The sequence below is a fragment of the Eublepharis macularius genome, chromosome 8 (assembly GCF_028583425.1).
Source record: "Eublepharis macularius isolate TG4126 chromosome 8, MPM_Emac_v1.0, whole genome shotgun sequence".
Classification (NCBI taxonomy): Eukaryota; Metazoa; Chordata; class Lepidosauria; order Squamata; family Eublepharidae; genus Eublepharis; species Eublepharis macularius.
The window spans coordinates 17,647,076-17,673,626 of record NC_072797.1 but is presented as its reverse complement, the minus strand read 5'-3'; the positions used below and the strand labels follow the sequence as shown (position 1 = coordinate 17,673,626).

The 26,551-nt window shown below is 40.6% G+C and overlaps 1 protein-coding gene across 9 annotated transcripts in view; it reads left to right on the top strand.

The window, feature by feature from the left end:
• Positions 1 to 26,551, top strand: part of TCF4 (transcription factor 4) — a 389,972-nt gene that overhangs the window by 319,342 nt on the left and 44,079 nt on the right. For all 9 annotated transcript variants that reach the window (XR_008597497.1, XM_054986184.1, XM_054986181.1 and 6 more), the window contains 5 exons: positions 8,738 to 8,843; positions 13,067 to 13,200; positions 15,843 to 15,975; positions 22,761 to 22,828; positions 25,200 to 25,278. Coding sequence is in view for 8 of the 9 variants with exons in the window: in XM_054986184.1 (XP_054842159.1) it covers positions 8,738 to 8,843; positions 13,067 to 13,200; positions 15,843 to 15,975; positions 22,761 to 22,828; positions 25,200 to 25,278 (520 nt within the window). In the remaining variant the exon portion in view is untranslated. The remainder of the gene's footprint in view (positions 1 to 8,737; positions 8,844 to 13,066; positions 13,201 to 15,842; positions 15,976 to 22,760; positions 22,829 to 25,199; positions 25,279 to 26,551) is intronic.

Genomic DNA, 26,551 nt, shown 5'->3' with positions numbered 1-26,551 from the left:
GGCTGGCAGCGAAAGAGGAACTGAGGGAGGAGGGCACCGCATCTCCCCAATATAGGCTGTTTAGGTGGGAAAACCGCCACAGCTGCACTTGGGGAGGCAGCGTGCACCCTCCGGAGAAAAATTTACTTACAGAACCTCCAGTCTGCAGGCCTGGGTATGCACAGTCCCATGTGTGTCTGCACAGAAGACCTCAATGAACAGCAGTTACAGGTAAGTGCAACCCTGTTATCTCACTGGAAGTGACATTGTGGTGTCGGAATGTCTTGCATCTCCCCCTCCCCCATTTCCCCTTGCCGCTCAACTGAGCAGTAGTGAGCAATCCTAAAATGGACACCAAGTTAAAAAGCTGTTATGATCCAACCCATTGTCCTTGTCTGTGATTAGGATCTGGAGAATGCTCTTATTGCATATATTTGATATTGACAAATTCTTAGTCCTAGAGATCCTGAAGTAGTCTTGTGTACTGCTTTTATGAGGCACCAAAGAAACTAAGGCAAACGTCTTACTGGCTTTTTTGATAGATCCAATCCTATGTTCATGTTTCCTCAGAAGACAGTCGCACTGGGTTCAGCGGATGCCCAGGTCTTGGTGCCTGGCCGTCCACTTTATTCCTTTCTTAATGAGAGCAGACCTGTTGGATCACACCAAACAAGGCACCCCTTTATTAACTGTACAGGTCAAAAAGTGTAAAAAAAACCTCTTTCCTTAACTGAAACAGAGAAGAAATATACTTTAGCTCCCACCCAGTGCCCAGGGGGCTCTAACATCTGTTGAAGGAAGATATTCTCAGAACTGTTTGGAAGAAGTGTGTGAATAATGGACTTGAGTCCCTTGACCTTTCCCTTGTTATGGTTAGGAATATGGGCTATCAGCTGAGGAAGATCAAGAAGAGGGAAATCGATCTGGACCATGTTAATACACAGTCACATGCAAGGCTCATAGGATCTTTCTGCAGTAGGTATTTTAATCTCTCCAACCCTCTCCATGTACACAAATTTCCTTATAGGCCCTAGTCATAGGTGTGCTTTCACGCTTGACGAAGTGAATGTCTTGCCAACCACAAAACTGAGGGAGGGGAGTGTTGATAAAACCCCTTTCTTGGATTGTTTTTGCTGTTGCCAATCCAGTGCAACAGAGACTATAGATCATCTCCCATTATTTGATGGTCAATGGATTGCACTTAGAGATCTTTGAATCATGCCTATCAAGATCAAATATTTTCCTGCTGAATCCAGTAATAGCTCGATCTGTTGCCAGATTTTTGACAATTAGTGCTTTAAAGCACAATCAGGATGGGTTTTTAATTGTTGATGCTTCCTGTGGAAATTGTACAAGGGTATTGAAATATTTTATTATGTTATGTATTTTATTCTATTTTATTTTATTGATTTTTTTTTTATGCTTCAGACATCTGGTCGAAAGAGCTTATTAATAAAAGGAAAGGAACTTTAACTCCCATGAGGCTATGCAAGAACTTGCATGCACAAATTGTCCAGAAGCCATTTCTGTATAGCAAATAACCTATTGGGAAACTTAGCGACCAAACAAATAAGTTTGACGTGGCCCGCTCTGTCTTATAATTCTTTCTTTCAATAATATGCCTTTTTAATTGACTGTGGATGGGGGCAGCAGAGTCCAAAAAATATAATGTATTTGTGCCCATATGCAGATTCGGCCTTTCCCCATTGAGTATGTTTTAACTGCTTGAATGATGTCCATCATTCAGTCCCTGAGCCTAGAGCATAAGATCAAGAGGTAAGCCAGTCCCATGGAGGAATCCCCCCAGCAACTGATATTGAGAAGTATTTTGCCTCTTTACTCTGAGGAGGCACTTAATCATCATGGCCGGTAGTCATTGGCAAGAACGGCTTTGTCCTGTGCAAAAAATCTGGACGAGTTGACATCGCTTTCTCTCAACCCACACATTGCTGTGGTCGTTTTTCTCCTCCCTCCCTCCCTCCCATGGATGCTTTTTCTCAGCCCCACTTGCCTCTCTTTGATGCTTCCCTCCCCCCCATTCCCCCCCCACGAACTCCCTTAATAAAATAAGTCTTGTTTGTGCAGTTAGGCAATTCTATAATCTCAACCATAGCCTCATGAGTCAGCATCTTTAACATCAAGGAGGACTTCCTTTTGTCTTTCCCAAATCCCAAGTTTAAAATTTGCTTTTTCCCCCACTGACACTGCTCACCAAGCTGTCCACTATGATCTCTATATGGCTTCCTTTTCTGTCACCACCAGTTCATATCTCATAAATATATATGTGGTGGTGGAGAGTGCCGTGAAGTCATAGTTGACTTACGGCAACCCCGGTGAGGTTTTTGTGGCAAGAAACTAACAGATGTGATTTTTGCCTGCTTCTGCATAGCGACCCTGGTCTTCATTGGAGGTCTCCCATCCAATTACTAACCGAGGCTTCTGAGATCTGATGAGAGAGAGCTTGGCTGGGCTAGCCAGGTCAGGGCAATATATAGAGGTAGCATTTATGGCCCTTTTTGGCCCATGACTGTTTAGGCCTTTATTGAGTGACCTTGTCAGAAGCTTTCTGGAAGCTCAAGTACATAATATCAACTGGATTTTTTCCCCTCTATCCACATGTTTGTTGACACTCAAAGAATCGCAGGAAGTGCTGGGTGAGGCTGTCTCCTTCAATGTCTGCTGTACCAATGTAATAGGTTCAGTAGGAAGTTATGAAAATTAAGTCTGAATTTAAAATGAAAAAAGCAAAAATTGCTGGTTTGTGTTGTGTCCTTTAAGCTCCCGAAAATAATTAATTTTCATTTGAAAATATTGGTATTTGTCCTTACCGAGTATCTCTGTCTGTCTGTCTAGCTATTTGTATTGGGTTATTGTTTGTACATTTGTGTGTGCATGAATGTGTACAGACATGATAGTTAAGAACTGCCATAAGCTAGACAAGCTACAGAAAGTTCATTGATGTTCATACTGCCTATATTCCCCTCTGCATATTTGAGGTTTCAGTTGGATGTTCATAATGTCTTGATTTGGGAGAATTTCTAAACATACTGTTAATTTCGCAATTACTGTGACCTGACAAATATGTTTCCAGTAACCAGTAATCAAGAATTCATTAATTGTGCTGTATGATTGCTCATATTAATGAATATTTTAAGTTCACATCCGAATTGAAATTTGCATTTTTCTGGTCTGAAATTTTTCAAAGGATATTCTTGTTTAACTACTATTTAAACACTTTGAGGCATCGTTTCAATGAACACAAGCATACAAAAGTAAGCAGGGAAGAAAATAACTTTAAGGACAGCGTGTGGAATGCACAGAAAGCGTAAATATGTGAAACCTTTTTGTTTAGAAATCGTCATTCTGTTTGTAAATATGTAATGAAAGGGAAGGCAGATGTGATTTTGTGTAAAAAATTCTCCTCGTCTCCTGTTAATCATGCTTACTGGCCAACAGTGGTGGATGATGGTATACAATGCACATTGCAAATAAGTGCAAAAAGACCCTGAATATTCTTACATTCAGAGGAGAAAATGCTGATCAAAACTGCTGTGAAAGGGGCAGCTACGTTACATTGTTTAGTGTGCTTTACACAAAAGATGCCTCTCTTACAGATGTTCCCTCACTATTCACCCTGCTCTATTTGCAAGATATCCTGGCCTAGGCCCAATTTCAAGCAATAGACCTTGGTTGATGTACCATCATGGTGGAGGAACTGGCAGAAATCCTAACTGCCTAGGTCAGATCTGCACATCTGCTCATATTTGCATTTCATTCCCATTTCCCCTCTTTATGTGACTTTTAGATGCAGGTTGAATACAGTTCATTATGTAAGGCTGGGTTCACGCAAACGTTCGATATTTATGCATGAATTATTCGAGAGTTTGTGCCGGCTGTCCCAGGTTTCAAGAAGAGAACAGTATCAAACAGGCATTTCAGGAGTAACGTATTACTGTTCAGGGCTTCATGTGCTTTTGCAAAACCAAAACGCACTTGTGTGAGTGGGCCTGAAGAGTTGTTTCATGCGGCGGGTGACATGTGCCCACTGGCAGTTCATGAAAGGTTCCTACAGTGACTTGCTTATTTGTATTTATATCTCAGCGTTCACTGAACCAGACATATAAACAAAATATAATAAGTAATTAATGTATATAGCTATATCAACAATTCTAAAGTTGTCAAGCTATATAAAAAAATACAAAAAAGTATAAAAAGTTCCTGAGGGCCACAATCCAATGCTGAGTTAAGCAGGCTTAATTGTGTGCTGGATTGAGGCTTAGCTGTCTAGAGTGGGGGCTTCTTGATATTGACAAATATTATTACTGAATTATATTATGATTGATCGTCATCAGCAACAACAATAACAACAACAACAACAACAACAACAATCACAAATATTATTTGAAGCCTATATGAATTTTCTCTGGCTTTATTGTTATTTTTTAGAAATTTTATTTTACTGTATGCTATTTTATGCACCTTCTTAGAAAAAAGTGGAGTGTTGCTGGAGGGCAGGTATAGCTATTCCTGTGAAAGCTGAGCAACAGCCATACACTCAAACCCGTGGGAGAGTGGGGGAGATAACTAAATTAGCCAAAAGGAAAAAAAAGACTGACTGACAAAGTGGCCATATATGTTTCAGATGGAATATTGAGTGAAGTTGAGAACCAATTAAAGGGGAAGGGGAGGTCCAAATCAACCTGTTCATGTCCCTGTTATATTATGCTTGAGGGGTTGTTTTGGTATGGGTTTTTCCAAATTATTGTCCCTTTCCACAATTCCTTGTAAGCCCCAGCTTATAACTTCCAATTTTAAAAATGTTGGCACGCAGGTTGACTTTGGTTCAGCAAGACCATCCTCTGGTCAGCTGCAGCGATTACAGACAATGGGCTGACGTTGCTACACTCATATGCCAGGGGGTCCCAAGTACTGCTACCTGCAAAAAGTTGCCCTGGGTTGTTGCAGTCTTGGGCCAAAACCTAGTTACCAGCATCACACAATCCAGAATGTTGAGAACATTTCAGCATTTTTGCTTATTCATACCCTGCCTCTTTGTATCTTGATGGTGAATAAGGTGGTAGAACTATGGGAGAACAAAATGGGGGAATGTTCAGAAAAGGAGGGAAACCATACCAGGTAGGGCGTTGGAGACAACGGGGGCAGTAATTATTAGCACTTTGAAACAAAAAAGAGTTTGCTGTGTTGTTCTGAAAGAAAACAAATGAAAGAGAACAAGTTAAGTCAGGCTGGTGATGGGAATCCCCTGTGCTGCCTCAGAGTCAAACAGTATGCAAGAAGGAGGAAGATCTGTTGGGCTTCCCTCCCCCATTGCCCTCAGATGACCCCCTTTCCTTTGCTGCTGAGTGATTATGGAGCCCCATCCTGGAGATCTAGCCTAGACTCACTAAGGACCTGCCATGGGGAAAGGACTCAGTGACCCGGAAGTATGGAAGAATTCATTTTTCATGTTTCTTGGGTATGCTGTATTGCTCCATCTCCCATAATTGCCTGAGAGCCACTGGAGTGGGGTGGTGGATAACTCAATAATATTCATCTGATGCATGGTGTTTATCTAGTTATTATGAGGCAGAGCAGCATCGTTCTTCTAGATGACCTCGCAGACTGAATTCATAGGCACATTTACCTGGATATAGTGGGCCTTACTTTCAAGTAAACCATGCATAAGACTGAGCTACATAAGATATAAGGCCAGAAGTTAAGAGACGTGAAAATTAAGAGACTGTAAATAATTTTTATGCAAAATACACAAAATAAAACCACCATGCTGTTTTTAAATGTGTTTTAGGAAGAGCAAGAAAAAACATTTCATTCTCCAGTTTGGATATTTTTCTCAAAACGTGTCAAGAGAATGTAAATGTACAGTAGTATGTTCTGCAGTGTAAGTGAATACCATACCAAAAGTATCCTTTCCATTGAATCTGAGCAATTAGTGTTGTTGTCTCTGTGGTTTTCTTAAAATAATTTTCTTCTACTTCCTCCTCCTCTTCCTCCTCCTCCAAATAGAAAGAAGGTGTATAATCCACCTTTCTCACTGAGACTCAAGGCGGATTACAAGGTGCAAGTCAATATTATCAAACAGAAATCCAATACAGAGCTCCAAACAATGCTGAAACAAAACATAAGTAAAAACAAGTGCATAAGTATCAGTACAGAAGAGTTACCCCATTGAAACCATTGGGCTTAGACTGGAGTAACGCTGCTTAGAATTGCACTATATATGAATTCTTCCTCCTTTTCCTTTCTTCTTGGGCCGTTGCTTTCTGCTCGGTTGTATTTAACTGTTGCTAATGGAGGTATTTATTGATAGGGATGTGTAAATAGGCCCCTTTTGTCCCTTTTTGCTTTGGGATGTAATCGTCAGAAGCCTTATTGTTGCTGTTGTTCTAAAATTAATTATTTTCTTAATGGCATTAAATTTTACTCAAACAAATGTTCCACTCCTGAGCCTAGTTTAACTCTGAGAATTTCTTCATCAGTTGGATTTTCAAGCAAGCTTGAAAGGCATCAACAATAGTAATAGAGATTAGCATGCATGGAACTTATTTACAGGAGTAAGCTACAGATTTTCCCTAATATGCTAGTTGTGTACATGTGAATAATATTTTATAAATGTTCAACCCATCATCAACCCCTTATCCTTATGAAACGTGATTGCTATTGCTGGTGGTCTCAGCCCCCAGTAAAGCTTTTAACTAATTTGTGATTGCTTTGGTTTGCTATTATAAAGACTGCACACTTGTTCTTTGTGTGTGTGTGGTGAACATGAATGTGGGGTGATCATGCTGTCTGAGTCGACTCTCCCTGCATAACTTTCAAAACAGTATATCGAAACTGTATAACAAATTCAGAATCGATAGGTGGAGAGACCACGATCCTTCTCTTCTCTAGACACACATTCATTGTGCACACATATAGGACATGTTCAGTGGAATAGCTAGGATTGCATTGAAAGAAAAGTCAGACTTCCAGAACCTTTAAGGAGTTATCTCTACCTGGCCTTAATCGTGCCTACCCAATCCCACTCTTCTCCACACATGTTCTCCTTGATAAATGTACTTTAAAATCTGCAAGGTTTGGGACCAGAGGACATCCAATACTGATTTTTTTCATTGGTTTAAGGATTGTTTGTTCTAACGGAAGGACAATTTTAAACCAAGAAAGCAAAACCAGACTTGCACATGTGCGTAAGCTTAACCCGCTCTCCAGCCCCTGGCCAATCTTGGTGTTGAACGTTATTTTTACACTGGGTGAGGTGAGGGATTTGAGTCAGGTTCATGGAGCGACCAACTTTCCGAGTGCCCTGCACTCGGTCTACACTCTTGCGTGCATGGTGGTAATTATAATGGTAGCACTTCCAGTCCTAAAATAAGCTCAGTGCCGCTGAGGCTCATATACATAATGAAACCACTTAATAAATAATTAATAAAAACATAATGGATAAAACATTAAAATATGACATCACCAGAATATCTCAGCTTCTTCTCTTTAGCCTGTCTCTGATTATCCTTTCAACGTCCTTTTAAATACTTTTTTCACTTCTAGAGTTTACGTATGAGCTTGTTGCAGCAGATTGTATCACGTAATCCATCGCTGTCCATATAAACTGAGGGAGGGGAAACCCATCTCACCCATTGTTTACTTTGAGGCGTAGTGCCTTCGTTTCTAGATTGCTTTGATTCAGCAGAAACTGTTAATTAGTCATTACTAGTACTGTAAGGGTCCTCCTCTTTGCTTGTGGTTTGCCTCTCGGAAAGAAATTTTCTTTGGCTTCTCCCCCTTTCTGCTTATTGTTGCGCTTAGTGAATTTCTTTCCTTTTGCGTGTGACCTGTGGATGTAAGAGTGGGCTCACTGCCAACTTTATGATTTGCTGCCTGTTTCAAAATGGAGGCAGGGAGGTATCCATTTTCATCAAGATGATGGGAATGTTTTGGTCTACCCTGGCCATCTGGAGTGTGGAATTTTGGAAAAACAGAAACATGTATTTGAAATGTACAGGTATCTACATGTATATGTTAAAAGCAAACAAAATAAAAATATCTTAACAACTCCATTAAATGACACTTCTTATACGTCTAGGCGCTAAATTAAATTTGTTCTGTTTAAATGAAATCAAGGCAAGAAAATGGGAGGGATCGTTTTTATTCCCTGGGCAGAAACGGTTAGAAAAATATCTGATGTATTAGTAAACAAATGTTAAGTAAATTGGGTTTTTGGCATACATGCTAAGTTTATTGCAAATACAAATATGTTAAGTACTAAAAAGAAGACTTTCCCCTTAAAGTGCGTGCATACTTTGTTGGTGGTCTTGCATCAATCCTGATTTTTAATGGGTCTTTCTAGCTTCTCTGCAAGGATCATAGCAGTTTAGTATCCCAGAATATGTTTAGTACTCCTGAGAGTACGGCTTTCTATATTTCATTTTTCAATTGTGGGAATGAAGTGTTGATTTCCTGCTTATCTTTCATCCCCCCACCCCAATCCTTCTGATAGTGTGAAATCTGCATATTTCCACAAAGTATAAAACTTTAAATGACTTTTGAAAAATAGTACAGTTCTTTCATGCATATGTTGTCTGGAGTGTTTTAAACTATATATGGCAGATATCACTCACTGCTTAGTGGTTTCCATACTGCCATATTTCTGTGTTCTCTTTGATGTACTCCTTGAATGATCACCTCAATGTATTTAAGTCACTCTTGGAAGCATACAACAAAATCTCTCTCTCTCCCCTCGTAGGTTTATGCCCCTTCTGCAAGCACTGCCGACTACAATCGGGATTCACCAGGCTATCCATCCTCAAAACCAGCAGCCAGCACTTTTCCTAGTTCATTCTTCATGCAAGGTACAGGGGTGCTGTTGATGAGGATTTTGTTTGCACACCTTTTGGGAGCCGGTGGGTAGGACATTGGATCTATAAGACCTATGCACTTCTGACAAGAATATGGTATTCGTTGGTCTTGATTCTCCATTTGGAAAATGAGTCTAATAATGGAAGCGTATCTTTGTTGTGGGGACAAATAAAGCAGCAAAGATTTTGCACATTCCATACATTAAAATGTTCTGTTTTAATAAAAAGATCTGTATACCCACATTCAGAAAGAAAAAAGGGGGGTGTGGGGGAAGGTCCCCACAAACTCAACCCAAACAAACAGGGGAACAGAATGAAAATATGTATTAGAAAGTATGTGTGTGATTATAAATTGTTTTGTGTGTGTGGTTATAAATTGTTTACAATTGACCACTGAAGAAGGCCTGAGGGCTGAAACGCGTCTGGTCTGTTTTTTTTTTACGGTAGCTTGGTCTATTTGTGTTGGTCATTGCACTGTACCATCATCTGTACCATGAGATGTTTTAGCAAGTTTTAGCATATACATGTAGCCTGCCATTCAGGCGTTATATTTATAACTTGTTTTTAATCTATATTTGTGCACATTTATAATAAATACTTTCTAATATATATTTGTAGGTTGTTACTTGACCCCTCTATTCTGTACCCACATTCAGAGTCACAGTAGGGCGTTAATCTAGTTATTCCAAATATTTAAATGTAGGAGCATTTTTATATCAAAGTAAGAACATTATATATCATTTTAAGTTTCTCCCTCCCTTTACTATACAAACATAGGTGCCAGTTCAAAAAATGACTATAAACGTGGAGTTCCTCCATCCCACAGTGGCTGCCTTACATCCTTCCAGTTGGGAGGCTCTTTGGTGTGCCTGTGCAGATCTGTCTCATTAGCCTAGCCCTCCTCCCAGTAGTGCAGAGTGATGCACACAGGTTTCTCCCCCCCCCCCCATTTTTTCTCCCAGTAGACCTGTGAGGTAGTTGAGGCTGAAAGATAATACTGGCCCATGGCAATGCAGTGAGCATCAGGGCTGAGTGGAGATTTAAACCCCAGTGTTCCCTGTGAAGTCCAGCACTAGCCAGTACACCTCAGAAGCTCTCTTTGCAAGTACGGAGATCCCCCCCCCCAATTAAATTTATGGGATAGTAATGAGGGAAAGAATCTACAAGTGCCACTACAATGGCCTAACAGTCTGAGGAGATGTATTGTCGAAGGCCATAAAAAAAGCTAATGCTATGCTAGGGGTTATTAGGAAAGGGATTGAAAACAAATCAGCCGGTATCATAATGCCTCTGTATAAATCGATGGTGAGGCCTCATTTGGAGTACTGTGTACAGTTCTGGTCGCCACACCTTAAAAAAGATATCATAGCACTGGAAAAAGTACAGAGAAGGGTAACTAAAATGATTAAAGGGTTGGAACACTTTCCCTATGAGGAAAGATTGAGGCGCTTGGGGCTCTTTAGCCTGGAGAAAAGACGACTGAGGGGAGACATGATAGAGGTTTACAAGATAATGCACGGGTTAGAGAAGGTAGAGAAAGATGTGTTTTTCTCCCTTTCTCACAATACAAGAACTCGTGGGCACTCTATGAAATTATTGAGCAGTCGGGTTAGAACAGATAGAAGAAAATACTACTTTACACAAAGGGTGATAAACACATGGAATTCGTTGCCACAGGAGGTGGTGGCAGCTACAAGCATTGCCAGCTTCAAGAGGGGACTGGACAAATATATGGAGCAGAGGTCCATCAGTGGCTATTAGCCACAGGAGATAGATGGTATTCTCTTTGTGGGGAGGTGGTGCTCTGTTGTCTTGGTGCTGGAAGGAAGGCAGTGGGAGGGCTTCTGGTGCCCTGGCCTCACTGACAGTCCTTTAGATGGCACTGGATTTCTAGCCACTGTGTGTGACAGAATGTTGGACTGGATGGGCCACTGGCCTGATCCAACATGGCTTTGCTTATGTTCTTATGTTCTTATGTTGCTTTCACGGCCGGAGAACGATGGTTGTTGTGGGTTTTCCGGGCTGTATTGCCGTGGTCTTGGCATTGTAGTTCCTGACGTTTCGCCAGCAGCTGTGGCTGGCATCTTCAGAGGTGTAGCACCAAAGACAGAGACCTCTCAGTGACACTGTGACACTGAGAGATCCCTGTCTTTTGGTGCTACACCTCTGAAGATGCCAGCCACAGCTGCTGGCGAAATGTCAGGAACTACAGTGGCAAGACCACGGCAATACAGCCCGGAAAACCCACAACAACCAGTCTGAGGAGATCTTTGTAGCAGCATCTGAGTGACCTCAGAGCTCTGAATGCTACTCTTTGGCTGGATGTGAGGGCGATCTGGCTGCAACATCTGTCACCCCATTGATCGCCAGGGTTGATTTGGCTGTTCTGGCTGGCTAGGCAGGTGTCCCCTTCCTCCCTCACCACTCCATGTGCGTCCCTCCCAAAGCTGCACTACTCTTTGGCCTCCTCTCAGTGTAGTTAATCAAGGAGTATTGAAGAAAATTATCTCCTAGTACCCTCCTCCACTATCTAACAAATAACTTCTCCATCTGTTACATGGCAAGGTGCACCTAAGTTCATCTCAGCCACTCTGGGCCCCCTCAGCTAATCTGCTGTCCTAATGCTCAAGAAGAGAACTTACTTGTTCACTTCTCTAGAAAAGAAGGTGTGGGGGATTAGATAAATCATGCTAGTCCTGCTTAAGAACCAACAGACTACAGGCTTTATAAAAACCCTATAGGCTTTATAAAATTATTTCATAAGCATTTTGTCAGGTAAGGTCTGTAACCAGCACCAGCCATACCTTTTAAAATTTGAAATCCCATGAAAGGTGTTAACATTTGCATGGATTATAATTATCCTTGTTTATTTGGATTTTAAATACAATTGAGAAACAGGACAATGCAAGTGAAGAGGGCCCAGCACTTCATGTTTTGAGATCAGGATTTTTATGGTTTCAGTGGATTTTATTTCTTTATTTCGAGAATTTATATGCTGCCTCTCCAGAGATCTGCTCTAGACTGATCACAGAATAAAACCAATCTAGATAAAATTATCAATATAAAAACAAGCCAAGAATTCATTAGGAACATAAAGATAGCATTAAAAAAACTTAAGTAGCATAAACATGTTATCAATAAAACAGCCTTTAGGCTTGAAGCAAACCATTAAAATGAAATCCTTTATATAAAACCCTGGGTGAGCAGCAGTGCCTAAAGAATACTAAAGTGGGCCCCATGTTCTGGTGGTATCACATATTCTTGTCTGAAGATAGTTTCTGGTAGGTAGCTGTGTTGGTCTGGAGTAGAACAGCAAGATGGGGAATAGACAAGAACATCCAGATTCGAGCCCAATAGCACCTTAAAGACCAACAAGATTTTCAGTGTATATAAGCTTTCTATTTCCAATGTTTTCTATTTCCAATGTCTATCTGAGTTTGAAAATCACACTTAAAACTGTTGCTAGCCGTTAGCCATAATGTTCATGAAACCATTTTTTAAAAAGAGGTAATGCACATGTACAGCAGAATGAACTTTTTAGAAGAAATGAGAGTTCTGTGTATAATTTGCATATCCCATCCATGACTGTGCCCTGTGAATATTTAGTGTAATGATGCACGGATTTATACCAGGACACCCAGTAAGAAGGTGAAAATCCCGTGGTGGTAATGGTTTGTCTTTACTTAAGGGTACCAAAAAGTCTGCAATGCATTTCCAATAAGCAAGAAACCCAAATCCTCTTTTACATATATCACATTAATTGGTGCTATGCTTAACTGTCACTAAAAGCCCATTTTAAGTTCCCGTTTTTGCTACAGCAGAGGTTTACAAGAACACAGGGCAAAGTTTTTCATTTTATTTTCAAATAAAAATAGTATGAATTCCAAGAGGAAAAAAAGCTTTGCACATTTTTAAAGACCTGTGACTAATTTGCAGTGATTTGAGAAATGTCATTTGCTGTTCAGTTTAGCAAACTTTTTAACCATGAACATGTATTTATACAGAATTAGTGTAGCCCTTAGGAAGCAAAAGAGTGAAATAGAGCTTCCCATTTGAGATTATTGTCTTTTAACATAAACCGTTATGCAACTCAGTGACACATTAGGTGTGCATCAAACTCTATTAGAATGCTAATTTTAACATTTACTGGAAACACAGCATCAAAATGTTAGATAACCAAGCCTTCAGAGAAGCTCTGTTTTTCGTTCCATTTACAGACGGTCATCACAGCAGTGATCCGTGGAGCTCCTCCAGTGGGATGAATCAGCCTGGTTATGGCGGGATGTTGGGCAATTCTTCTCATATTCCACAATCCAGTAGCTATTGCAGTCTTCATCCACATGACCGCTTGGTAAGACCGTGTTTCAGTGTCCAAAGAAATAAATATTCATAAGTGCTGTGTGTTCATATACATCAGCCGACCATATTGAAGTTTTCTAGTGATGGAATCAGTGGAAACAGAGCAGCATAGGACAGCCAGAGACAGGGAAAGACATGGTTTTGAAAACTGAAAAAGCAGAGAGAGGGGTACGTGGAAAAACCAGGAATGGAAGACTTATGGGAGATGCTTTTTTAAAAGCTCCAATATGCATTTCTTTTTGGTCTATAAAAAAAGTTAACAGACTGAAACTCAGTCCAAACCAAACAGTTGTGATATTAGTATTGAATTCTTCATACCTGAATGGTGGAATATTATCTGTTCTCTTCAGTGTAGCTGTTCCCCCAATAAATCCAAGTCACAGTTTGGGGTTGCTTTTAGAATTGGCCTTACCTTTGGAATCCCAGATAGTATCTCTGGCTCAAAGCACCTTTGGGCAGCTGTAGTTTCTGTGACCTCGTCAAGAAAAAAAATGACCTGGCTATGGCGAACCATGCTCTTATCCTATTAAGTCTTGATTACTGTAATGAGCAGTATGTGTGGGGGGGGGGGGGGGTGCTGCTTTCAAAACTTAAGCCAACATCATATACTGCAGTGAATGTGTTGACGGAGACATGCCATTCTATTACTGAAGATTCACAGGGACTTCCAATTCATTTCCAGGTGCAATTCAAAGTGACGGTGTTAATTTTATAACATTAAATAGTCTGGATCCAGGGTATCTGAATGAGATATATCCTCCCCATGAGTATACCCTGAATGAACCTGCCCACCCTCTGAAGATCTTTGTTAGACACTTTCATGTCTGCCTTTAATTTTTATTACATCCTTCCTCCAGGGGACTTAGGGCAATGTGTATAGATCTCCCTGCTTCCATTTTAGCCACACAACAACCTTGTGAGATAGATTAGGCTGTGAGGGTGACTGACCCAGTGAATTTCATGGTGAAGTGGCACCCATACTCTGACCATTTATACTTTAATCAGTGGGCATTTACGCTGTTGTCTTATCTGACGCTTTAAGTAACTGATTTGAAGGATCTTCATCTGCTCCATCTATATCATAATGGATATTGTTGTAGCTCTTCTTGTGTTTAGCTGTTTTGGGTCAAATCCACATTCACCCATTACCCGCATGTTTATTGGATATCTTCCGTTTGCCTCCAATCCGTGATTTTTTCCTCTTCGTTCACATTCCTGCTTCCAATCCGTCTTTCTCGTGTGTCCCTCCAGTCACATGGCCGCTCGAAAACCGCTTTTTTGGGGCGGGACCTTTTTTTCCTGCCCATTTTTTAAAAATTTTTTGAGCGCACTTTTCCGTTATTTCGATCTTGCCTTATAAAGAAACATCATTGAAGATAATGATGCCTCTCTTTCCCCCACTGACAGCACTGATGGCTCCCTCCCGTTTCTTTTTTGGAAATTTGGAAGCATGTGGGAAGCTTTCATGGGCATTTCCTATGCAGGACAATTCAGTGCCTGAATTTTACTGCAGTTTCACTTCCTTGGAGTGTCATTATTTCGATATTTCGTAATTTCGATATTATAGTAATAAAAAATTAAAAAAATAAAAAACAGTTAAAAAGGAAGTTTCGCGAGTCCATTCTGAGGATGGATTCACCCCAAAATGATTTTTCAAACTACCAGATTTGATTCAGAAACAGCATAATCAATAAATCCAATACTATGAAGTCAAAAACAGTCTTTTGCAGACTACGGAGCAGTTGCAAGTTGAATCAGCCAATAGGAACTCTCGGAACGGCCGGAGAGACAGGAAGGGGAGTGGTTTTTTAAAAAAAACATGTAAATTGCGCATTGGCCCGTTCACGGCCACCGTGAAACTCCCGTTGAAAACCTGTGACCACATATTCGGGAGAAATGTGAATGAAATGCGTCTGTTTAATGAGGTAATGTGACCGGCACTCGGGATTGCATGGGAAATGCGGGGAACATGCGACTTAGAATGAGTAATGTGGATTTGACCTTGGTTTAATTAATGTCCACGGGCTTTGTATTTATTTATTGTTGTGAGCGGCTTTGTTCACCCTAAGAAAAGAAGACAGAGAATATTTTTAAATTAACAGCGTGAGCAATCTGTGAACAATTGAAATGTATGCTTATTTCATATCAAACCTAAACTTTATTTTACTCCTTGAAACAAAATAAAATGCATAATTTGTAACTTAGGGTGTGCAGTTGTACAGTTTGGCATCTTTATGAAATTTCAAAGTACAGATGCCTTAGTTTTCTACAAGCAGAATTTCTAATATACCCAGTATTAGAGGGAGAGCCATATTCCTCTGCAACATGTGTTTTCTCTTTTTTCCCTATACCTTCACATTTCTTGGTGGGGTCCTTGAGGGCAAGTAGCCCAGAACTAGTTCTTACTCTTCAAGGCTGACATTCAAAACCTTTTGTGACTGACGCTATAGTGGCATATATGGACACAAGATACATGGAGATTAGTATGTCATATCTGTTTCTGGCCAAAAGATTTTCTATGCCTGGAAAGAAGATGAAATACGATGATTATTCAAAAACGAACTAACCGTGTAGACTAACTTTATGCATTCTTTGTCATCTGAAATGTTCTCTTGTCTTCACTTTTTCTCCCAGAGCTACCCATCACACTCCTCCGCAGACATCAATTCCAGTCTTCCTCCAATGTCTACTTTCCATCGTAGTGGAACGACCCATTACAACACTTCTTCCTGTACACCACCTGCAAATGGAACAGACAGCATCATGGGTGAGTTGAAGAGTTGTTTCTTTGGCAACAAGCCATCCCTACGATCCCACGCTTTGCTTTTTCTATAAGAGGAAAAAGCGGGCTCGATTGGTATTCCAAAAGAAAACTTTAGTTGTCAGAAATATTGTAAGCGAAACACTTGACTACTTAAACTCAAAGTCAATAGGAAACTTTAGTCAGTTTCCGTAGAACTAGAAACTCACCTATGCATATTGGTGGTCGCCCATCCAAATCCTGACCCTGCTTAGCTTCTGAGATCTGGCAAGATCAGGCTATACCATACTGCCTCCCTCCCACATACGCATATTACTAACCCAGTTGTTTCCTTCATTCTATGTTGTTTTCCTTTCTGAATAAGAGCATTTGCTATATTAACAGTGCAATCCTAAACAGTTAGTCCAGTCTAAGCCCATTGATTTCAGTGGTCTTTGCTTATCTGGCTGCCATCTTACGTTTACTGGAACACGTGAACACAGAAAGCTGCCTTAGCCTGGGTCAGACCAATGGGATTTCTCTCCAGAAAAATACTTTCACAGACTATGTCTGTGTCCCACACCGAACTGAATGAAACAGTTCCGAGCAAAAGGAATTTTCCAAGCAGATCACAGGAAGATATTAACTCAACAAGATGCTTTAAGTCTGAGCAATGTGTTTTCAAAAGTTCAGATCTATGTAGCATTTAGGCAGCCACTTACAGGATAGATTTAATACAGCATATGCTAAAGATTACTCCAGAATATCTGCCTCATTCATGTATTAATCCTGCTTTCTACTCTTACTTTAAATGACATGTTTGAATGACATGATGCATGGCAGTATGTGGCTTTTTTAGTGGAAACATTATGTGTGCCTTCCCTTGAGGCCTTGGTTTTACTGTGGTTTTATTATTAGAACAGTCACATAATACTGCACTTAATTTTTTTTTACAAGCATGCTAAGCTTCCAGTGCGGCAGGATGATAAACTGTCATATGGCACAGAAGGGACATGAATTTTTATCCTGCTGTGTCAGTGTATCTTATCTTGGGGAGACTGGAAATATCAAATTGACCCAAGTTATCTGTCTGAGTCTTCTATCTTACAACACAGAGATCTCTGGCTTGTCTGAGAAGATATGTGTATATTCTGGATCATGGGATTTTCCTGAGCTTCTTTATTGTACGTTATCCTTAGACGTGATACAATGAGAATCTGCTGCAAGGTTCCAGTGACGTTGTTTAATCTGTCATTTTTTTTTGTCTGCCTGTGAAGCTGGTGCCCTGAAGTTAGCATCTGGACAGGTTGTAGTATAACAGTGCTGTATCCCCAGTGCTTATTTCTACAAAAAGAAAGGTGCATATTCTCAAGCGTGCGTGGAAGTGATATCTTCAGATCTGAAACCCCTGGCCCATGGTGCCAGAAATGAGTGGGACTGAGTTACACATCGCCCATTACAGTTTCATCCCATTTCCTTTTCTGGATGAGGTAGATATTCTGGATCCCTTTCAGTCTGGCTTCAGATCCAGATTTGGAACTGAGACTGCCTTGATCAAAGGATAGTCTTCAGAGACAATTATGGAGTTAGACTCTGTTGACTCACCTGCCCTCAACCACGGTAGGCCATTCAGGGATTGGGAGTGGAGTTGTCGTCAGTATGCTCGTGATAATCATCTCTACACACAGTACACACAACAGCCCACGCAGTCATTGAGCTCATGGGGAAGGAGAGTGGGAGTGAGTGCACTGGCCTCACCCCCTGCCTCTATGGGATCACTTGGTCGTCTGCAGGGAGATCTCATGCAGGAAATGCCTGTGCAGCAAAGCTGGTTTGGGAACAGCATTGATTGCAAGGACGCTTCCCACACATTCAGTGAATATAATAATGATAACATTTGGTTTATATACTGCCCTTCAGGACAACTAACCCTCTCAGAATGGTTTACAGAGTATGTTATTATTATCCCAACAATCACCCTGTGAGGTGGGTGGGGCTGAGAGCGCTGTGACTGGCCCAAGGTCACCCAGCTGGCTTCAAGTGGAGGAGGGGGGAGATCAAACCCGGTTCTCCAGATCAGAGTCCTGCTGCTCTTAACCACTACACCAGCCTGGCTCTCGGTCTGCAGGTCTGTCGTGTATAGCAAGCGTTTGTTCCTCATTTTCATCTGAAATGGTTTCTGCACATGGTGAGGAATGGGGTGTGGACTAACAAATGGAAGCTTAATCCAGACAAAGTTGAGGCACTGTTGGTTGCTGATCAGGACTTGAGGAGTCAGTTTCTTCTAGAAAGAGTTGTATTCCCCCAGAAAGCACACATTCGAGACTCAGAAGTACTATTGGATCCATACTTATGCAGGATTGCTCCGGGGCTCACAGTGCACTTGGCTGGATTTGGCTGGGGTACTAGCTGTACCTTTTCCTCGATAAGAAAGATCTGGCCATGGGTATCCATGCTCTCACATCCAGATTAGACTACAGTAGTATACTTTACATGGGGCTGTACAAGATACATAGAAGACCACTTATGCCATGAACTAGCCTGACAACTTTGGCCTTCTTGGAAGTGCTGTTGTGTGCCACCAAAGGAAGCTGGGCTAACAGAGGAAAGTGTAAAAATAGAAATAAATTGTTTATGGACATATTGGCCCAAAGTAAAATACAAAAACACAATCCACGTAATACCTTTCATTGGGACCAACCCAATGACACATAAACAACGTGCAAGCTTCTGAGTTCACCAGAATTATTCTTCAGGCTGGATGCCCCCCTTCCCAAAAAAGTTTTAAAAGGCTTTAGGAAGGGAGAATGCAACAGAACATGGTGCTAAGTACTGTTAAAACCAGTACTGTGCGTTAGATGCAGAGCGGATTCAAGAGACGATAAAACTGTTACTCTCCATAGAGTAAACTAAGTCCAGCAAATGTATCTGATAACACTGAAAGCCTTTTTGAAAGAGAAATTAGAAATCACCTGAAAGTTATTGTATTAACTCGGGAGATAAATTTGATGCGTTTCACAAGGAATAAAGAAAGAGAGAAAGGGCCTTTTCTGTAGAAGCCCCTCAGTCGCGGAATTATCTCTTCACAGTGATTCAGCTGGCCCAGCTGGCTGAACTTTAGTGCCAGGTTAAAATGTTTTTATTCACTCAGCCTTTTGGTTTGGGTTGATGTTCGGTTTTGCTTTTTCATTTTTCAGTAGGTATTCGTAGAATCTTCATCCCCACCTGCAACATTTTATAACAATTTGATTTTTGCTCCCTCTGTCTATGACTGTTTTTTATTGTTTTGATGTTAGTTTGGAATTGGGTAACATTTTGATTGTTAATATTGGCATTTGCATAGTATTTTTAATATTGAATTGTTACATTGTGGGTTGTTATTGTCATCAGCCACTTTGGGAACCTTTCGTTGGTTAAGCAGCAGGAAATGAATTCTTTTAATAAATAAATCACTCAGGATTGCATAATCAGGAGTTGGCAGATCTGAATTCCCAAATGTCTTCGTTCCCATTGAGTACTAAGATTACATTGGACCATTCCAATGTCAATATGATCACATGAAAATTTGAGTGGGAAGCCTTTTTGTGTAGCATCCCAATGGGTTGGCTTGCTCAAGTTGCTTCAGACATCTGAAGCTATCTTTTGTCCTGGCAAAGATACCTTTCGTTTATGTCAGCTTCTGCTTACGAAACAACTATATTAAGGAACAGTGTTGCGTCAATAATTTGTTCAGATTTTTGCCTTGAGTTTGGAAGGAATTTTCTTAATGGCCCTCTGGATCCACCCAAATCTGTGATTTCATAATTTTTGTGAAGCATGTGAGTAACCATCTGCCATGTGGTAGCTAGTGAAGAAAAAAACGTGGCTGCAAGAGCCAGTTGCCTGTAGCATCGAGCAGTGCAGAGAGGTGAATTCCACATGTCCCTGCAGCTCAGAAATTGGGTAGTGTAGTGAAATTCATCCTGTTTGGCCCACTGCTACAGATGCCTGAATCACCAGAGACCTGCCCTCACTGCACAGTGAATTTATAGCTGGGCAATAGAACAGTCTGGACATAAACATTGGAATGTGCTGTAGAAATATTTGTATTCAGGAGGTGGTTCGTGGTATCAGCCTAAATGTACATTGATGTTGAGGGCCAACATGGTTAACATGTTGGACTGGGATCTGAGAAACCTGGATTAAAATTCACATTCTGCTATGGGTGACCTTGGGCTAGTCACTCTCTCTCAGCCTAAACAACCTCACAGGGTTGTTGTGACAATAAGAGGAAGGAAGGACAGCACAAGTCCATATAGGAAGGGTGCGATAAAAATATACTAAACAAATATACTAAACATGTAGATGTGTAAATTACAACCTATGAAAAGAAACGTTGAGCCTACATTTGCACTGGATGTTCGGAGATTCAGCTTGATCAGATAACAAGTTGAAAACTTCATCCACTCTTTTGTCAACTTCAGAGGCCTAGAAAAACAGCTGACCTAAAAAATTTCAGTTCATCTACTGCCGACCTCCCTTTCCTGATCCCATGCCAGTCCTGACTATTAATTCACTAGAATCTATTTCTGTCTTCAGTTCCTCAGCTTCTTCCACAAAAGAGACCCAGTAAATGAAAAATTAGTAATTCGGTGAAGTATGCATATCATCCACTCATTCTGATACTCTGGACTCTCTCATCTGTCTGCCAACTGCCTTTAAATATTATCTTATCCCTGCATTTCTTAAGAGCATGCCCTAAATATTTAGAAAAGCTGCATTAATTGAAGGTTACATAAACAAATGGTCCTAAGCCCTCACCTAGAGATATAGATGGGGGTGGGAAAGAAACGTCTTCTGAATGGCATTTCAGTCTTTGTTGACAATCTGAGTGTTCTTACCGGATGTGGAACCCATCTTTGCATAGGATTGCGCTGTGAGGAAATGAATGTCTCATCCACATGGTTACAGAGATCAGCTTAATGGCAATATCTTCTATCTGCAAAAAGATCAGAGGGATTTTCTTTTTGTGAAAGGGTCACATTTGTTTTCATCAACCCTCATTTTTTTTAAAGTAGTTCCATGTTTTAGGGTGGTTTTTTTAAATTTGAGGTTTGTGCAACTGTGGGAAGCTGCATTAAGAATGAAGGTCATCCATTGACTCCCCTGAGCTTTGGGAAGTTACTTAGAACTTTACTTTCCCATCACTGAAATGTAAGGATGTTACTGAATTCCATGACAACTGTGGTTTAATTTGAGATTTCATGTTTCTTTTATTCTCCATGCTCAAAACATAGTTGCAGTCATCCTTTATCCCAAACATATTAATGAAATTCAATAGAAACATTGGTGTGAAAATTGACACACATTGTTGTGGCAGTTGTATAAAAATGGCATACAAAGGCATAAGAACTCCGTAAAAGAAAGAAACAAAAATGGGAAATTCACCAAAGAAAATAAGCAGTAAGAAAATGAATTTCTCGAACCTGCCTGAAAATTAAAAGAAATGGGAAAGGATATAGTGCCACTTAACAGGAATGTTGTGTGATTGAATGATAAATGGTAATAATAAAATGGCAGTAAATGTAATGGTAATGAGTGTGTGTTCGTAATAAGTTCCATCAAGTCACAGCCGACTTATGTTGACCACGTAGGGTTTTCAAGGCAAGAAAAGTTTAAAGGTGTTTTGCTATTGCCTACTTCTGTGCAATGACCCTGGCCTTCCTTGGTAGTCTCCCATCCAAGTACTAACCAGGGCCAAATGAGATTACCTCCTGAAATCTGATGAGATTAGGCCAGCCTGGACCATCCAGATCAGGGCCAATATTACATAAGTGGGATGAATTTTACTTTTCAAACCTTCCACCACTTAATTATCTACCATCTCTTCAACTGTCCTTGAATGTCTTACCATACTGGTCCAATGCTCACTTCTGATCTCTTCCCATGAAATATGGCCAAAACAGTCCGTCAGGAAAATAAATATTGCAGATTCTTGTTCTCTCTTCCTCTTTATGACAATACTGGTCTGCTAGACAAAATGACTGATGTTCTTAAAAACCCAACCCCTCTTTTGGAAGCCAACACAAAAAAAGCAGGGCTTTTTTTCAGCAGGAATGCGGTGGAACGGAGTTCCGGAACCTCTTGAAAATGGACACACAGCTGGTAGCCCCGCCCCCTGATCTCCAGACAGAGGGGCGTTTAGATTGCCCTCTGCACCGGCGCGGAGGGCAATCTAAACTCCCTTCTGTCTGGAGATCAGGGGGCGGGGCCACCAGCCATGTGACCATTTTCTCCCAGGGCAACCCACTGAGTTCCACCACCTCTTTTCCCAGAAAAAAAGCCTTGACTATGAGAGCTAATTTCCATGTACCAACACTTAGGAAATTAAAGGTGGTAGAGGGAAAACTCCTAAGCTTCTTGCTGTGGGGAATGATTGAATGGGAAATCTTGTGATTCCTTACAATATACAGTCTCTTTTTCATTGGTGCACTTCTTGTGGCAAAAGATGCAGGAGAAAGAGTTCACTGAAGGTCCACTCTAGTGTTTCCCCAGAGATAGACCTAGAGGGCAAGTTGAAAGTGATGTCCAAATAGTGCCTCAGGGAGGGAAATTCTGTCTATTTCTTTCTGTATACGTACACACTTGTACGTACATAACTTGGGTGTTTAAAATACATTTGAGTTCTTCCTTGGCAAACAAATTAATGCTAATTAAAGATTCATGTGATGCAGCTAGCATAAAAATGCAATTGAATTTTGGATACCTGGACCAGGACTAGAAAACTGAATTACTTTCCTGCCTTTCCTCATATTCAATGTTCTGTTTTTCAGCAAACAGAGGAAGCGGAGCTGCTGGAAGTTCACAGACAGGCGATGCGCTGGGGAAAGCACTTGCATCTGTAAGGAAATCTTTGTTTTGGGGTCACTTTTGTAGCATGAACTTGAGTCAGAATCAGTTACCAAATATTTAGAGAGATGAGCCCAAGCAGGATTTATTCTAACTGGCAGTGATGGAATAACATAAGCATTGTTGTACTGTAAAAGAATCTCTCTGGAAAATACTGATTTGGGGATGAATTGTTGATTTGGGGCCATGCCTTTCAGTCTTTCATTCTCTTGACTACTTCCGAAGCAAATGGGATTTTACATGATGTTGCTCCTTGCAGAATTAGGTCTATGGATCTCCTGGATACTGCTTCTCTTCTTACATTTGAAACGCAGGTTAGATTCTTAAAAGTTTGCATCTCTGGAAAACGAGGGCACATCTGCGATACAAGCATACACCAGTTTCTGCACTGTTTCTTCATCCAAGAAACATTGGGCATCCGGGCACTGGGGAGTGTGGTGAGCGTTCTCTTAGAGAACCATGTCTCTTATCACAAGCCTGTGGTTTCCAGTGTTCCTTGGAAGAAGTCATTACAGGTTTTACAGCAGGCCCAGCCTTCAAGTTGGAGCTATAACACATGTGTTTATCACAGAGGCTGGACGGGCTGTGTGCAGAATTTCCCAAAGCAAATCCTGTTTGCAAAACCAAGGCCATCTGTGATTTTAAAATCACAGCAACCCAAAGAAAAGGATTAATTGAGACAGGGCTTGGCTTTCGGTTTTGTGTTTCCCTTCTTAGCCTCAAGGGTTCTTTAGACATTACCCTTGTGCTGTGTGAGCTGCTTGTCAGCAAGCACCTTCTCCGTGGCTGGGATAATTGTTAATAATAGACTCAACCATGGGATTGGGATCTGGTCTTGTGGGCCTTCCCCATGGAAGTGGCCTCAGTTTGGGTGCCGATTCGGTTTTTGTGATCTGAATATCCAGTTTTCACCTCGTGGTTGGATCATTTAAGCATTATCTCATCTCCTGGAAAAGCAGGTGCCACTCAGTTTGGGTAACATTTAAAGATCCCCTTCTTCCATTTCTTTGCAATGGTTGGTATTTAAAAGTGAGCATTTACGCCAAATTGCCATGCAGTGGCTATCAGTTTCTTGTCCCAAACCCAATATTTTTTATGTATCTGTTTCCCTTGCCTTAGGCTGGGTAACAATGTTTTCTTTAAAATACTAAGGCAAATTTGGGTATATGCTGACTTTTTAAAGAAGAACCACTGTAAATTTATTTTCTGGGCAGAGTGGGTTCCACTGAGTTCTCATGAGGACTGGCATTTTCCATGTCTGACTTATATATATGCAAGAAAGACAAAAATTAGCTCAATTCCCATACAGTGTATATCTATTTTAAGTGATGCCCCGAGGCATTGATTAACAGGGGAGATGATCAGGTGGTAAATTAATTTAATTGTCTATGTGGGATTCAAAGGAGTGGCTGTTATATTCAATGTAAGCAGTAGCTTATATGAGTTCCCAGCGTGCTTCCCATTATTTGATAATTGTTTGATGTGATAAGAGTCAGTGATCTATGATGTTAAACATGTGCTAACTGATAACAGCAATTTCACCTGTTCAGGATACTGAGTGGTATGAACTCAACCTATGCAGGCGCAACTTGTACTTTGAAACCACATGCTACCACACCTTGTCTTCTCACAGCATATTATTTAGAGCTTGTTGGTAAATATCAGTGTACTAGGTTTTCATATCCCCTTTTCTAAAGTTCTTCATTCTGTCGTAGTTTGGTGTAGTGGTTAAGAGCGCAGGACTCTAATCTGGAGAGCCAGGTTTGATTCCCCGCTGCTCCACTTGAAGCCAGCTGGGTGACCTTGGGCTAGTCACAGTTCTCTGGAGCTCTCTCAGCCCCACCCACCTCACAGCGTGTCTCTTTGTGGGGATAATAATAATATACTTTGTAAACCACTCTGAGTGGGCATTAAGTTGTCCTGAAGGGTGGTATATAAATCAAATGTTAGTAGTAGTAATAGTAGTAGTAGTAGTAGTAGTAGTAGTAGTAGTAGTAGTAGTAGTAGTAGTTATAGTTATAGTTATAGTTATCAAAAGAGCTGAACTTAAAATAGAATCCTTGGAAACCCTGTATATGAAATACATTCCTACCACAATGCAATTTGTAAGAATTATTAAGATTCTTATAAATATAAAACGTAAGGGGGGAAAAGTATTCACATTAAGCAAGTCCCATCATGACAGCTACCTGTTGCTTCAGAATGACTTTGTCACAGTGTTTTGGCTCTTTTTAGCTTGTGTTCTGAGGTAATATTTATGAGGAAACAGAGTTTTTAGCCTTCCCTAATGAACAGATGTGCCATAGCTCTGTCTGCATCCATTCGTGAATGGCTTTAGATTAATTCTTTATCATCTTTTAAAGATCTACTCTCCAGATCACACCAACAACAGCTTTTCATCAAATCCTTCAACACCCGTTGGTTCTCCCCCTTCTCTCTCAGGTATTGTGGTTAAAATTCTATTTTACTGAACATTTCAACATTATAAAAAGGAGAGGCTTAAATATACTCCTACCGTACAGGGTATCACACCAGAAACAGTATCAGACTGTCATCGTATTAATAAAGGCTGGATTTGACACTCATTTAGATCAATAGAAATGCATTTGTAGTCATTTCGTCCTTGTTACATGCATCCTAGTTTTTCTAGCTATCTTCATTACTCTAGCAATCATACCATTTGCTTCAGTTTATTGCAAGAAAATGCAGAAGAGCTTAACATGGTCATAGTAGGAATTGATCCTAATGGTTTTAAGATGGCAGTTGTTCTTACAGAGATTGCTAGTGACATCTAGTCTAAGCATTGCCAGAGAGAGACCAGAGTACCAAATCTTACCAAGCTTACTGAATCAGGTGTGAATTCTTTCACATTCTTATCAGTTCATTGATCACCCACTTTGTCTTCCAGTTAGTTTGTTCTACATGGTTTATGAGCCAGACAAATACACCCTGGGTTCAAGAAGCCCTATGAAAAGTATGAGCTTGACAGTTAAGAACTCTGGTGATGAAGAAACCAGCCATCACCCTAAAGATGTTAAGAATTAGGACCATTCCATACATTGATATTTGGCACATAGCTGAACGGTGCAGGAGAGAGAGAGACCTTTTCTATGACGGACAAACCAGTTAAGTAATAATTCCCCCCCAGAAATGCATTCTATTACAAGGAAGATGTGGCTGTGGCAAACCGCACACAGATGATATGGAAGTGTTCATTCTTTCCCCAGACTGTAACACTTAAATATGTTCTGTAGACAGGACCTAGTAAGAGTTATTGGGATTAGCAGTAGGCTGTAACTTTTTCTGTGTCACTTACCCAATGTAAAATTGCCCCTACTACTCCCTGCGCTTCTGTGTATCTATTTTGTTTTAACTTCCTCAAAATAGTTCAGGGCATGCTTCTCCCATCCCTCATTTTAGCCTTATATCAGCCCTGTAAGATAATTGAGGCTAAAAGAGAGTAAGTGGCCCATGTCACCCAGGGAGCTTCAGTCTGAGTGAGTGGGAAGTTATTACCAATTCCTATACCATTAGCACAAGGAATATGGAATTGAGATGCAGACTGAACTATACTAGTGTGTAAAGCATATTAGTTTCTTCCAGGAAATTTTATTTAGCTGGGTAATTGGATGGATCACAAATGCCAAAATCAGAAAAATAAACAACCTAAATAGATGTAAAAAGAATATTCTGAGGCCCTAGCAGTTCAATCTGT